This window comes from Ochotona princeps, chromosome 19, assembly GCF_030435755.1.
Source record: "Ochotona princeps isolate mOchPri1 chromosome 19, mOchPri1.hap1, whole genome shotgun sequence".
NCBI lineage: Eukaryota > Metazoa > Chordata > Mammalia > Lagomorpha > Ochotonidae > Ochotona > Ochotona princeps.
In genome coordinates, this window is record NC_080850.1 from 26,632,500 (window position 1) to 26,645,021 (window position 12,522).

General features: G+C 43.7%; 1 protein-coding gene across 1 annotated transcript in view; it reads left to right on the forward strand.

The window, feature by feature from the left end:
- Nucleotides 1–12,522, forward strand: part of PRELID2 (PRELI domain containing 2) — a 129,543-nt gene that overhangs the window by 4,894 nt on the left and 112,127 nt on the right. Inside the window, exon 2 of the mRNA XM_058677666.1 lies at nt 153–235. Within this exon, the coding sequence (XP_058533649.1) occupies nt 191–235 (45 nt within the window). The 5' untranslated portion in view covers nt 153–190. The remainder of the gene's footprint in view (nt 1–152; nt 236–12,522) is intronic.

Sequence of the window (12,522 nt, forward strand, 5' to 3'; positions counted from 1 at the left end):
AGTATAAATACTTCTAATAAAAATTCTCAAAATGCTGTTTGAAGTTGCGTTAGTTTGTCTGGCTCTGTTACCCAGGACTCACTATCTTTGCTTCTTTATCTAATTACCTCTCTCCTCTATATTCTCACTTATTGATTGTTTTGCGTTTCTAGAATCCCAGAGGAAGGAGGAGTGCCAGAAGAACCTTGAAATGCGTTCTACTCTTTTGCTGGGAGCATTTGATCACAAGCCCCGTGTGAGCACCCCCTGCAAGATAGTCTTATCAGATGCTTGATGCCAAGCCAACAGGTGGACATGTAGAGAGAAGAAGGTTGCAAGTGAAGGCGTGTGTGTGTGTGTGTGTGTGTGTGTGTGTGTGTTGAGCGAGGGAATTGCCTTTGCTTGGAGACCATGATTAGGAATTTGACCTTTGCTGTCAGATAAGCTATGCTCTAAATGAGACCTCTTTTCTGTCAACTGTGCCCACTCTCCTCACGTGTCCTCCCCTAACCGCTGAGGCAGAAACCTGTAACCGACTACACTTCCAGGCTCTCTTGCCTGCTGACTTTCTACCAGATTCTGCCAAAGGGAGGTGCTGCAGAAGTTGTAAGACAGGAGGAAAGAATAGCCTATTTCTTCTAGAACCAGGCTTCTGGTAGCTTTTCTTCCAGGACAGCAGCAGCAGCAGCAGCAGACTGGGAAGGCCAGCTCCAGCACCCTGGCGCCTTGAGTAAGCACTGCACAGTTCTAATTGCACATCTAGTGCAATAATATCTTTGTTTGTTCCTCCAGCCTGGGGTTGGTACTGGTTTCCTGCAGTTCCTAATCTCTGTAACCACTTCCCTGTCCAAAGTATCTGGAAGTGGCTTCTGTTGTCCTGATTGGACACTGACTGATAAAAATGCTTGGAGTAGAGGAGGGTCATGATCTGGTTTACATTTAACAGGCCACTCCGGCTGCTGTGCGAAGAGAAGTCGCTGGGGCAGGCTTGCACCTGGGTGGTCAGTTAGGAGACCAGTACAACACTCCTGGTGTCAGCTCACGGTGGCTCAGGCCACGTGATGAAAAGTGCTCTAAGGACATACATTGAAGGTGGGAGCCACAGGATTTGTCCTTTGTACTCAGAAATATTGCTGATAAAAGGAAACTGTTGTGGCATCCTAAATCTAATTACAAAGGCTAGAGGGTGGAGAGGGAAGAGATAAGAGAAATTAATCCGTTAATAGCTACAGGTGGAACCAGAGAGAGATTATTTCGCATTTCTGAGTGTATGTTGAAACTGTGACTGAAATCCTGCCATTGTGACCTCAGGGCCTCTGAGGCCTGTTTACTTGTAAATTTCTCAGATCATTAACTCCAACCAACCCAAGAAGGACATCTCCCTATTTGCTGGGCTCCTACCCTCCAGGTTCCTCAGCCCCTCGTGCCTTTTCCATGCCTGTTACCTACAGCCAAGGGAGGGTCATTGTAAACAACTTGAGTTTTCCCAAAATTGATAGAAATACTCAGAGCTCTACATTCAATGGGCTTTTTTTTTTTTTTTAACTGCTTTCTAGCCTGACTGCTTATAGTCTGTGAAAACTCGACTCTGGGCTCACTGCTTTTCATGACTAGCATTTGCAATAGTAAACTTTACCCCCTAGAGCCCTTGCTTTCAAGCATCACGGTTTAATGTTGCTTATGACCCTGTATATGCAAGCTATACATGAGGAGGTCTTTGCCTGCTCATGGAGATAAGTTTGTACTTCCTGTGTAATATTTACTTCCTGATTTGTGAACAGCAGATATTTTCAAATGGGTGGGAAAGGCTTAGGAATGAGTTTAGGGTTAGGTTACTAAACTCATGGATTACACGACTGCCTTGGGAGTTGGGACCAACAAAGTTAAAAAAAAAAAGATCAGAGTGATGCTTTGCTTAAAATAGTGCAAAGTCATTTGTAAGCTCAAACCGTTTTTAAAATTAGTGCAGATCTTTAAAATATAGCTTTTATCTATCACTTCTCCATTGAACAATTTTTCAATGGCTTTCTGTTATGTGTTAGGCAGTGTACAAAGTTTTCATAACATGAAGATGATGAAAAGCTTGAGACCATCCCTGCCTGCTGAAATTTTGGACACACCTTCAAGTGGGTGGCACAAGAATGGCCCAGCCATTTCCTAAGTGGCTAAGAGACCACCCATGGCTAACTTTAGTGTAGGTTCCTGCCCAACAATGAGGGGTCAGGGAACACTTAAAATCCCAAGACCCTTGCTCAAACCTTTAGTGTCTCTCCTTTCTCCTTTCAAGAGGCACCCTGCCTCCCATCTCTCTCTTGGGGGGAACTTTTCTCTTCCCTCGCCTTTCCCCACTCACCTATCACTTTGCATATAAAATTCTGCCTGCAACCAATTTTTGGCTTTTTATTTGTCTATTAAGCTGGGGAAAGAGCCCACTGAACTTTTCTGGTAACAGGTATACTATTTAACATTATTGAGAGTGTAGTCTTGAATCTCATCAGCAAAATAAATGCATTTGCTTTGATAATTTGGGGAGGACACTCTTGCTCTATCCCTCACTACTTTTGCTAGTGCTTTTATTTCCTCTGCTTTTATTAATTCTTGCGAGTTAGCTGGGCCTAGTTTGAGAGTTGTGTTGTTGTGCTGGTTTTTGAATTCCCCAAATAATCATCAAATCTGAAGTCGGTGCTAAGGCGTAAAGGTGGTTTATTCAGATCAGTCCGGGTCTCCCAGCCCCCTCCCGGGCGGGGGAGGGGCAGCCGCTGCAGGATCCACAGCAAGCCCGTGAGCCAGAGAGAGAGAAAGGAAAAGACCCCCGAGAGCCCAAGCCCCCCAGTTTTTATACATTTCAGGCTATTAATTATACAGTCATGATCTAGCAGGCTTCTATTGGTGGGTTTGAAACTAGCAACTGTCAAAAAGTACAAATCAATGAGCTATAGGGCGGTGGATCTTATCAAACACCAGGTACCTCCTTCCTGAGGAGTGGTCTGCCTACGTGACCTGCCAGGTGTCCTGCTGGGTGTCAGGCCTAGAATCCACACAGCCCCCAGCCAAGCCATCAAGGCAGGATCACAAAGGGCAGAAAACTTCCAGGCTCTTCACCCAATGTTAAAGTTACCGCAGATGATGAATCATTGCTTCATGAAAGATAACGCTGTGCCTTTCCACGGCACACCCACCTGGGCCAAGCACCTTGACTTTCCTGTGCTGCTCATAAACTGATGGCTCTAGGAGATCTTGTGGGTGTAAGGAACTGTTCTGAACATGGGAGGTATGCTTAGGGAGCTGATGTTGCGTCAGCTTCCTCGAGCCTCCTTTTGCTGACTATGCTAGCCATGTAGAACCATCCTGCTGGTTGTCTCCTTTTGTGGCTTCCCATCCCAGATTATCCCTATTCCTCTGAGTCTGTTAGCAGAGTGACTCACTGGTGTGTGTCTCAGCCTCCAGGCTTGTCACTCAGAAAGCTCAGCAAAGCCAAGAAAGTGTCCTGCCCAGACCCTACCCTTCTTGGAAGAGGAGAGGAGAAGGGTGGAGTCCAGGGGCCTTAGGCCTTTGTCCCCAGAGCAAGTCTCCCTTTTTAAAATTTTAAATCCACATGTTTTTATTTCTGCTTCCAAGTATTCCTGTTGACGAGAGGTTCGCACATTTAAATATCTGTGCAAACTACATTGAACATTACCTTGGTGACCCATAATTTGCCTTTACAAATTAAGCTAGCCAGAGACACCAATTAAGCTTAAGTTCATAGGGAAGACATATCTTATTTTAAATCTTGCACAAATATGAATCCCTCTGGTAATACATTCATTTAGGCAGGTGCTGGTGACATTTATTTAAAAGTTTCTGTGGTTTGCTGAAGCTTAATTGGAGTGAATTTTACGCTAAAGGTAAATTTGAAAGAAATGCTCGTGGTTGTTTTTGTCACCTGTTCTCATTAGCTGCATCTCCTCATTTTCTAATTAAACACTGTAATTATAGAGAGTTCACATTCACGCAATTATGTGAGAGAGAGATGGAGTTATGTCAGTGTCGAAATTGTGGCATCTAATTACTACCTGTGTTGAGGACATGTGAAACTCAGAAAAGGAAAGACCTGGTACCCGAGTGTAGGAGAAGCCCCTCCTTGCTTGAGATCCAGAGCGCAGGCAGGAGAGAGGGGTGAACAGTCAGACCTTGACAAGGGTGGAGCCAGTGTCCATCTCCTTAACACGCTGAGTGCCCTCTGTAGAGCCCCGTAAGCTTTACCTGCATGCAACTCCCAAGCGCTTCCTGCCTTATCAATGGTTACTTCTCAAAAGCCTGGGACTAGTCATTCACATGAATGTGTAAATGGCTAATAGACTTTTTTTTCCCTTTAAGATTTATTTATTTTTATTTGAAAGGCAGATTTGACAGAGAGAACGGTCTTTCATTTACTTATTCACTTCCCAAATGGCTGAGCCTATCTGAAGCGAGGAACCAGGAGCTTCTTCCCAGACTCCTATATGGATGCCAGGGCTCAAGGACTTGGGCTGTTCTCCACAGTCTTTCCAGACCACAAGCAGAGAGCTAGACTGGAAGTGGAGCTGCCAGGACACACAAACTGGCACCCATATGGGATGCCAATACTACAGGTGGAGGATTAGCCTGCTATGTCATGCCTGCTTTCTTAGGTCCAAAAACAAAGCTTCTGAAGGTTTCTATGTGTCAGTTTGAGGAGTCAGGCTGGACAGTAGGCAGTTAGGGTCTCTGGTCCCTGGTGAAGTTACCTTTGTAAAATATGAAGCCTTGCTAGCTTCACCCCTTCGCCCCTGAAAGAACAAGAGACAAGGATCAACATATCAATTTCTATCTCTTAGAGTGGTGGCAGTGACAAAAGCAAGGAGACACAGCCTAAAGCAAGCCCCATCTCTGAGCTACTGTCTGGGAGATGGGGCCTGAGACTTCAGCTTCTCAGGACCGGAGGAGGAAGCCACTGGACACACCTTTATGGCGTCCAGTCTGTGCTGAGCTGAGTGCCACACATTATTGCCCAGGGTGAATGAATTCCCCTTTTGTTTTTGCTTGTTTGTTTGTTTGTTGTTTGTTTTTTGCCCTTCCAGTAATTTATTTTGTTTGTCCTCTCCCGAGCTGGTGTCTAAAAGATACCATTTCTACCATTTCCTTGGGACTTTCCTCCTTTGGAGCCCCATCCAGTCATTATGCTAGAAACTTTTTTTTTTAAATGAATCTTGCCTTGCGCTGAAGTTGTATGCATGAAAATTCTTTCACGTGACACAAGAAATGAGGTTGCTGTCATCTTTTGTGTTGAATTCTCTGCAACATCCAAGACAGAAGAAACCATGAAGATGAAAGAGACATATTATTGTCTGAGAACATCATAATTGTATAGGGAACCACAGATTTGAATGACTGCAAAAGAAAATAATAGTCAAGGGAGAGTGGTTGGTTGTCTTTCGCTATGGGTCTCTTTAAGCCATGAGCATCTGCTGGTGGTCAGGAGCTATGCCTCATTCCTTGTTGTATTCCCAGTGCTTGGTACATAGGCGTTCACTGCATATTTGATGACTTGTAGTTTGCAAAGAAATGACATTTGATTCTCAGTGTATTGTTGCTTTATGGGTTGGGCTGTTGGGAAAATGTCACAGGTATGCAGCATCTAACATGATTCCAACAATTCCCACCTTTTGGTATTCCTGTCCTAGTGTAATATACTGCCCGGGAGGGTGGATTCAACCCAGGGTTTGATTTCTAATAATAGGATACAAAAAATTCTGGATGCTGGATCTGAGATTTGATTATAAAAGGCTTGCTTGCTCACCTGTTACAGCCACGGGTCATGTTGTGAGCTTCCTTACAGAGAGGTTGGCATGGCCAGGTGCAGAGCGAGGGCTGTGGGTGACAGCCAGTGAGGAACCAAGGCCATCGCTCGGAAGCCTGCTGGGAACCAAATCCTGCCAGTGACCACAGGAATGGACTTGGAAAGTGCTCTTTATGCAGCCAACTGTGAGATGCCTGCAGCCATTGCTGACACCTTAACCGTAGCCTCACAGAGACCTAGAGCCACGATGATTCAGGAAAGCCATTACAAGATCACTGGGCTGCAGGATAGCAAATGTTGTATTGAGCCAGTAAGTTTTTGAATGAGTTGTCACATAGAAATAGACAACACGGACAAAATAAAGCTTACCTTCTGTGAAGACCCTTTTTGGCTGAGATTCTTGTCTCTGAAGCGTTTTTGTTTTGTCTTCTTATTGTTGTAGCAAAGGGAGGAATACAATCATTTATTCTTTGTCTAATGCTCAATTTATTAGGATCCTGAAGTCAGTTTTGCTTTGGGCCTTTCAGTATCAATTACAAATCATCTAAAGTAATTTAAACTAATGGTGACTTTTACATATGGAAAATTTCATTCTTTTAAACACTTCCAAAGCTTCATTCACAAACATGCAAAGATCTTGGAATTTACTGCTGGTTTCACTTAAATCCCACGCGGAAGCATCAGTATGATTTGCTGCTTTTCTCACTTCTGTGTTGTTTCCTCCAGGCTTGTTCTAATATACCCTGTGGATTTCAGTGCTATTAGTATTTTTCCTTTGTGGGGAGGTGGGGGGGGGGTCACAAAATTCTTAGCAAATTCAAAGAAAAGATTATCTTATTCTAGCAGCCTAGATTTCAGGGCTTGGTTTATTGACTGATAAATTCTTGGACTTGCCCGCATCCTCCAAGGTGATTCCAATCCAAACCATCATTTTATAATAAGCTTTCTTATAGTTAAATCCTGTCTGTTATGTCCGTGAGTCATTTGGGGCCTTATCTTGTGCCTAGGGTTTAATTTCGGAGTGTAGCATCTATCCTTGAAAAATTCTTTTAATTATCACTTGGCCATAGTTATATAAGTGATTATCCTGTCATAATCAAATATTGATTTGGTCTTAGCATTAAGAACTGACATCTCCCCTATTAGCACTGAGATTTAATCTCTTAGGAGTTGAAGGATTGCCTCTGTGTGGTTAGTGTTTCTTTTGTAGGTCATCTACTAACTCGTTTCTCTGGTAAACACTGCAGACCCTGCTTCTGCTTGATTCCTGCAGGTGCCGCTAGCACTGAATAATTCTTTGTATTCTTGATACACACCTTTTCCGAGTCCATTGGCTTATAGTTTCTGTTTACTTTCCTTAACAGAAAAAGGCAAATGAGGATGCCCTATAAACAATCAAACTTATGAGATGAAATATCCAAGTTCCCTAATGATTAAAATGATTACAATGTAAACACAGCTATTACAGTCTCCTTTTTTCTACAGAATGATCTTTGGGAAAGACTTCATGTTAACTTTTATATTTTGAGGCATTTTGAAATGATGGATGTTTGCATGACTTCTCTGCTTCCTATAAGCCATGATGATGATGGTAGTAAAGATAATAATATTGATGTTGATGGCTATTTCGATGCTGACATTGTAACTAGAGGGTGATGATTAGGTCACAGCTTGAGATGCCCACGTCCATTCAGAGTGCTTGGTTTGAGTCCTGGCTGCTGTGCTTGCAATACAACTTCCTGCTAATATCGACTCTGGGAAGTAGAAGATGGTGGTTCAAGTGTCAGTCCATGCAAAGCACACGGGAGACGTAGATGGAGTTCTGACTCCTGATTTGGCCTGGTCCATCCCTGGCTTTTTATGGACAGTTGGTGAGTGAACCAAGACTAAAGATCTCTGTCCAAAAAAGGGACAAAAATGGCAAAAAGCCTTTCAAATAAAATGAAAAGAATTTTTTTTTTTATTGGAAAGGCAGATATACAAAAAGGAGGAGAGACAGAGAGGGAGATCTTCCGCCCGATGGTTCACTCTCCAAGCAGCAGCAATGGCTGAAGTTGAGCCAATCTGAAGCCAGGAGCCAGGAGCTTCTTCATCTGGGAAAACAGCAGAGGGTGGCCCAAGTTCTTGGGTCCCTGCACTCACGTGGGAAATCTGGAACAATGTTCTGGCCCCTGGCTTTGGGTTGGCTCAGTTCTGACCTTTGCAACCATTTGGAGAGTGAATCAGTGACTGGAAGATATTTCTGTCTCCTCTTTGAGAATCTCCTTTTCCAATAAAAATAAATTAATCCTTAAAAAGGTTAGTAATACTAAACTATAGGAATGAACATTTGAGTGACAAAACTACTGATATAAAAAATGTATTACTATGAGTGTGGATATACACAAAATTAAAGGTGTGTTTGGAGTCAGGATCATCGGAGGGACCTCTGGAGTGCATTGCGAAAGTTCTACTTTTTGACCTAAGCATACATTTGACTTCTTTTACTTTGTTTTTGCTTTATTTTATATTAAAACCTCTTTTTTTTAAAAAAAAAAAAAAACATTTGTTTTTATTGGAAAGGCAGATTTATAGAGAGAAGGCGATATAGACAGGAAGATCTTCTGTCCATTGGTTCACTCCCCAAGATGCTGACAGGGCCAGAACTGAGCCATTCTGAACCCAGGAGCCAGGAGCTTCCTCCAGGTCTCCCATGCAGCTACAGGGTCCCAAGGATCTGAGCCATCCTCTGCTGCTTTCTCAGGCTACATGTAGGGAGCTAGATGGGAAGGGGAGCAACCAGGCCATAAATCAGCATCCATATGGCATGCTGGTGCCACAGGTGGAGGATTAGTTTGTTATGCCACTGTGCCGGCCCTAAGAATCTATTTTTTTAAAAAATTTGTCACCATGGGCCCGGCGATGTGGCCTAGCGGCTAAAGTCCTCGCCTTGAATGCCTCGGGATCTCATATGGGCGCCGGTTCTAATCCTGGCAGCTCCACTTCCCATCCAGCTCCCTGCTTGTGGCCTGGGAAAGCAGTCAAGGACGGCCCAATGCTTTGGGACCCTGCACCCGCGTGGGAGACCCGGAGGAGGTTCCTGGTTCCCGGCTTGGGATCGGTGCGCACCATGGGTAGGTGAGGCCCCTCTCTGGGGCTGCAGGGGAGTTAATTTTCCTTCAGGCCTCCTGAGCCTGTGTTTATCAGTTCTGGGAGAAAACTTGAAGGGAAATGGGATTTATTTTAAAAACAGAAGAATAGAATGGATGCTGAATAAACAACCACAATTCTCATTCTACCTTGGCAAGAGAGAACCATCTCTTACTTTTCTTTATGTTCTGGTATGTTTCATGCTAGGTGCACAGAAAGTGCTTAATAAACAGCAGGAGACAAAATGGATAGTAAATAGACTTACTGAAGAATTGTTTATTCTCTTACAGAAACCTCTGAATCCTAGAAATGCTTGTTTTAGGAGCTGACACTGCCGGTTTTTTTCTTGTTCAAATGCCCTCTTGGCAGCACAGCCGTGGGCTCCATGTAGTCTCTGGAGTGCTGGCAGGGAGGTCCGCACAGGCTCTTCCTCACGGAGTCCCCTGGTGACTAATCGGTAGCTGTGATCGTCACCATTCATTCTGAGGATGCAGAACATCTTTTGGCTGCATGGTATCCTATGTTGTAGTCAATGAATCATTCTTTTCAGTTTTGTGCCCAGGAAAACTGGCATTTAAGCTTCCTTTGTGTTCTAGCTCCCAGGTTAGGGAAGCAGCTGTTGAAGTACTCGTTAGTTAGCATCTTAGGGAGACTAAGAATGATTTTCCCATCCTTTAACAGTTGTTTACTTGGCTGTCCCAGAGAGATTCTGAGAGCATCACTGGGGTGTTTATTTGTATGCAGAAATACCAAGGTGGCCTAGCTTCCCCGGTCACCAGATATAAAACCCCAGTGGCAAAACCTGTAGTAAGGCAAAGCAAGTCTGGCAACTGAATCACATATGAAAAAATAATGATAAGGTGCATGTGACTTAGAAAACTGCCCCCTCCCTGGACCTAACCCTTCAACTTGCATGATAACCATCTAATCTGTCTCTGTTCTAATGAAGTCTTAGGAGTGGATTCCACGTAATGAAGACACACTGCTGTCACACACAATAGTCATTCAAGCCATTGTGAAGGCAAAGTAGGAGCCACTTTGTTCTGAGGCATTGCTACTGCTCCAATTAGAAAAGCCCTTACTGATAGGATCAACTTGCTTGGTGAGACAGCCAAGATGGGGATCAGTAATGGCTTGAGGTTCATCTTGATGTGGCCACGTAGGGAAGAGATCCCCCACTTTCGGCCCCCAAATGCGAATGGATTATTTGAAGTCCTTATGGGAATCTTTCATTTTTAGGGATAATTTCTCCTTTATCCATGTTTACCTCTTGAATTTTATTTTCCTGTGATTTTTGTAAGACGCTAACATCACTTTGAATTGGCTTATCTTTCTTTAAACCACCAATACCTTTAATCTGAAGACTTGTCTATGTTCTGGCTTCAAATCTTTACAGTTTTTTAGACTGATTTTCCATCTACTGGTTTATAGCTTGGTAGGAAGAAGTTAGGATAAATCAGATTCTACTCCTCTGAGGAATTTGTTCATCTCTGCATGCTCCACTTTACACATCTGTGAGCCATGGACAATAACGGTATTGATGTAACCACGCTTTACCCACTGCCACTGTTTGGCACATGCTCCCGAACTGCCTCGGACGTGCAGCGATTACCTTCACAGCTGAGGACTATCCACACAACCCCTTGCCCCAGTGGGGGCAGTAAGCTTCCTGGAGGATTGGCTGAAACCAAGTTTGGGGGCAGACGATCTCGTTGCTCAGTCCTGTATTTTTCGCTTCTTCATATGTCCCCCTGCTCTGACCCATATTTCTGTGTGAAATGCCTTGTCCCACAGTCCATTTCAGGGAACCCCATCTAAGACAGCTTGTTGCAAAGATTGAGTATCTTTCTGCACAGAAAGCCCTGTGGATAGCACCTGGATTTGGGATTGGATGTATTATTTGATAGCTGACATTATTCTTGTGTGGTATTTCATTATTTGATAACATTCCTGTTTTAGTCTATCTCATCAATCAAATAGTTCTTTGAGGAAAAAAGAAATGTAATAACCATCCCAAGGTAAAGTGGTGAAGGTTGTGATTTGTCCCTCCACTCAACTCTTCCTTCGTCCTGGGGCCTGTCATGGTTGATTCCTTCCCTGACCCTGCTCTGTCTCTGCTTCCATCCCAACCCTCCAGGACCTTGCTGCTCAGCCATTCTTTCCTTTGAAAAAATACCCAGGCAGTGAAGGAGACGATTAAGCTTAATATTGACACCGAGTTGAAGCTTAATAGTTGCCTCTTGGCTGTTTACGTTACGCTTCATCTGCAATTCTGTCTATGACTTTACCTGTAGTACAAGAACAATTGTCCTCCATAATTTCTAGCCTTCAGTCCGGTATGAGATAAATCTTTGAAAACTGATCTTCCCAGACAACAAGCCTCTTAAATAGTTGCTTTGAAAATTCATGCCATTAATCGTTCCTGCCATGATAAAGAAAACTTCTCTCTATTTTTAAATCATGAGATGAATTGGTCTTAAAGGATGAAATTTTACCAAACAAACAAACAAAGTAGCTAAAATTCTGCCTGGGTTTTTAAACAATCAAAGTGAGGAGGGTAAAAATTGAGAGTTGAAAACCTAAATGTGACAGGCAGCTAAACTTTTAAAGGTCTCAGGAGTTGGGCTGATACCTACATTGCAAAAAAAAAAAAAAAAAAAAAAAAAAGGGCAATAAAGAGGTTTCTTCTGTTTGTTTTTGGTTTATGAGCTCACCACAGCTACGTTTTTCTTTCACATAGTAGGTAGGAGTCTTGGTTCAAAGTGATAGAAAATCCAATTCAAATGGAGTAAAAACAAGCAAAAGCAGATTTACTGAAAGGGTCCTAGTGAAGTTCTTGTGTCTGAGCAGGGCTGCAGGACGTGGGTCAGGGAGTCCAGGGCTGGGCCTGGGCATCTGGAGATATCTGAACCTGTCTTTATGTTTTATTGCTGGCCTTCTGGGTTCTCCAAATAGATGAAGTGCTAGCCTCCGTGCTAAAGAATGTGATCTCATTGGAAAATAAAACGCTAACGAGCGATCAAATGAAGATGACTTATCAGCTTTTTCAACCTTTTTAACAAAGAACACCAGAGACTAAGTGGGCGACAGAGCTGAAATGTACTTCCTCACGTTTCTGGAGGTGGTAAGCCCAGGGCGAAGGTGTAATCAGGGTTGATTTTTCCTTGGTTTGTGGTTGGTTGTCTTTTCCCCTTGTGTTCCCTTTGGCTATCATGTGGACATGTCTCTGTCCTAACCTCTTCTTAAAAGGGTACCAGACATACTGCATGAGGGCCCACCCAGGGAACCTCACTTGACCCTAATTATCATTTCAAAGGTAAATAGGCATCCACTCCCAGGCACTGGTGGCTAGGTTCATGAGGACACTGTGCATCTCACAACAGATGAAGTCATTTGGATGGCTCTGGAATACAATTGGTTTCCTAACAGAAAGTTCAGGAAGACAGACATGCCCAGAGGGAAGATGATGTGAAGATACAGGGGGAGTACTGTCTGCAGCTGTGGGATGCAGGAGGCTCCTGACCCATTGGAGAGAGGCCCACCACTCGCTGGCTAGCATGGCCCTTGCCTCTTCTTTCTTCTCTCTCTTCTTACCCACCAGCACCCATTGCCTT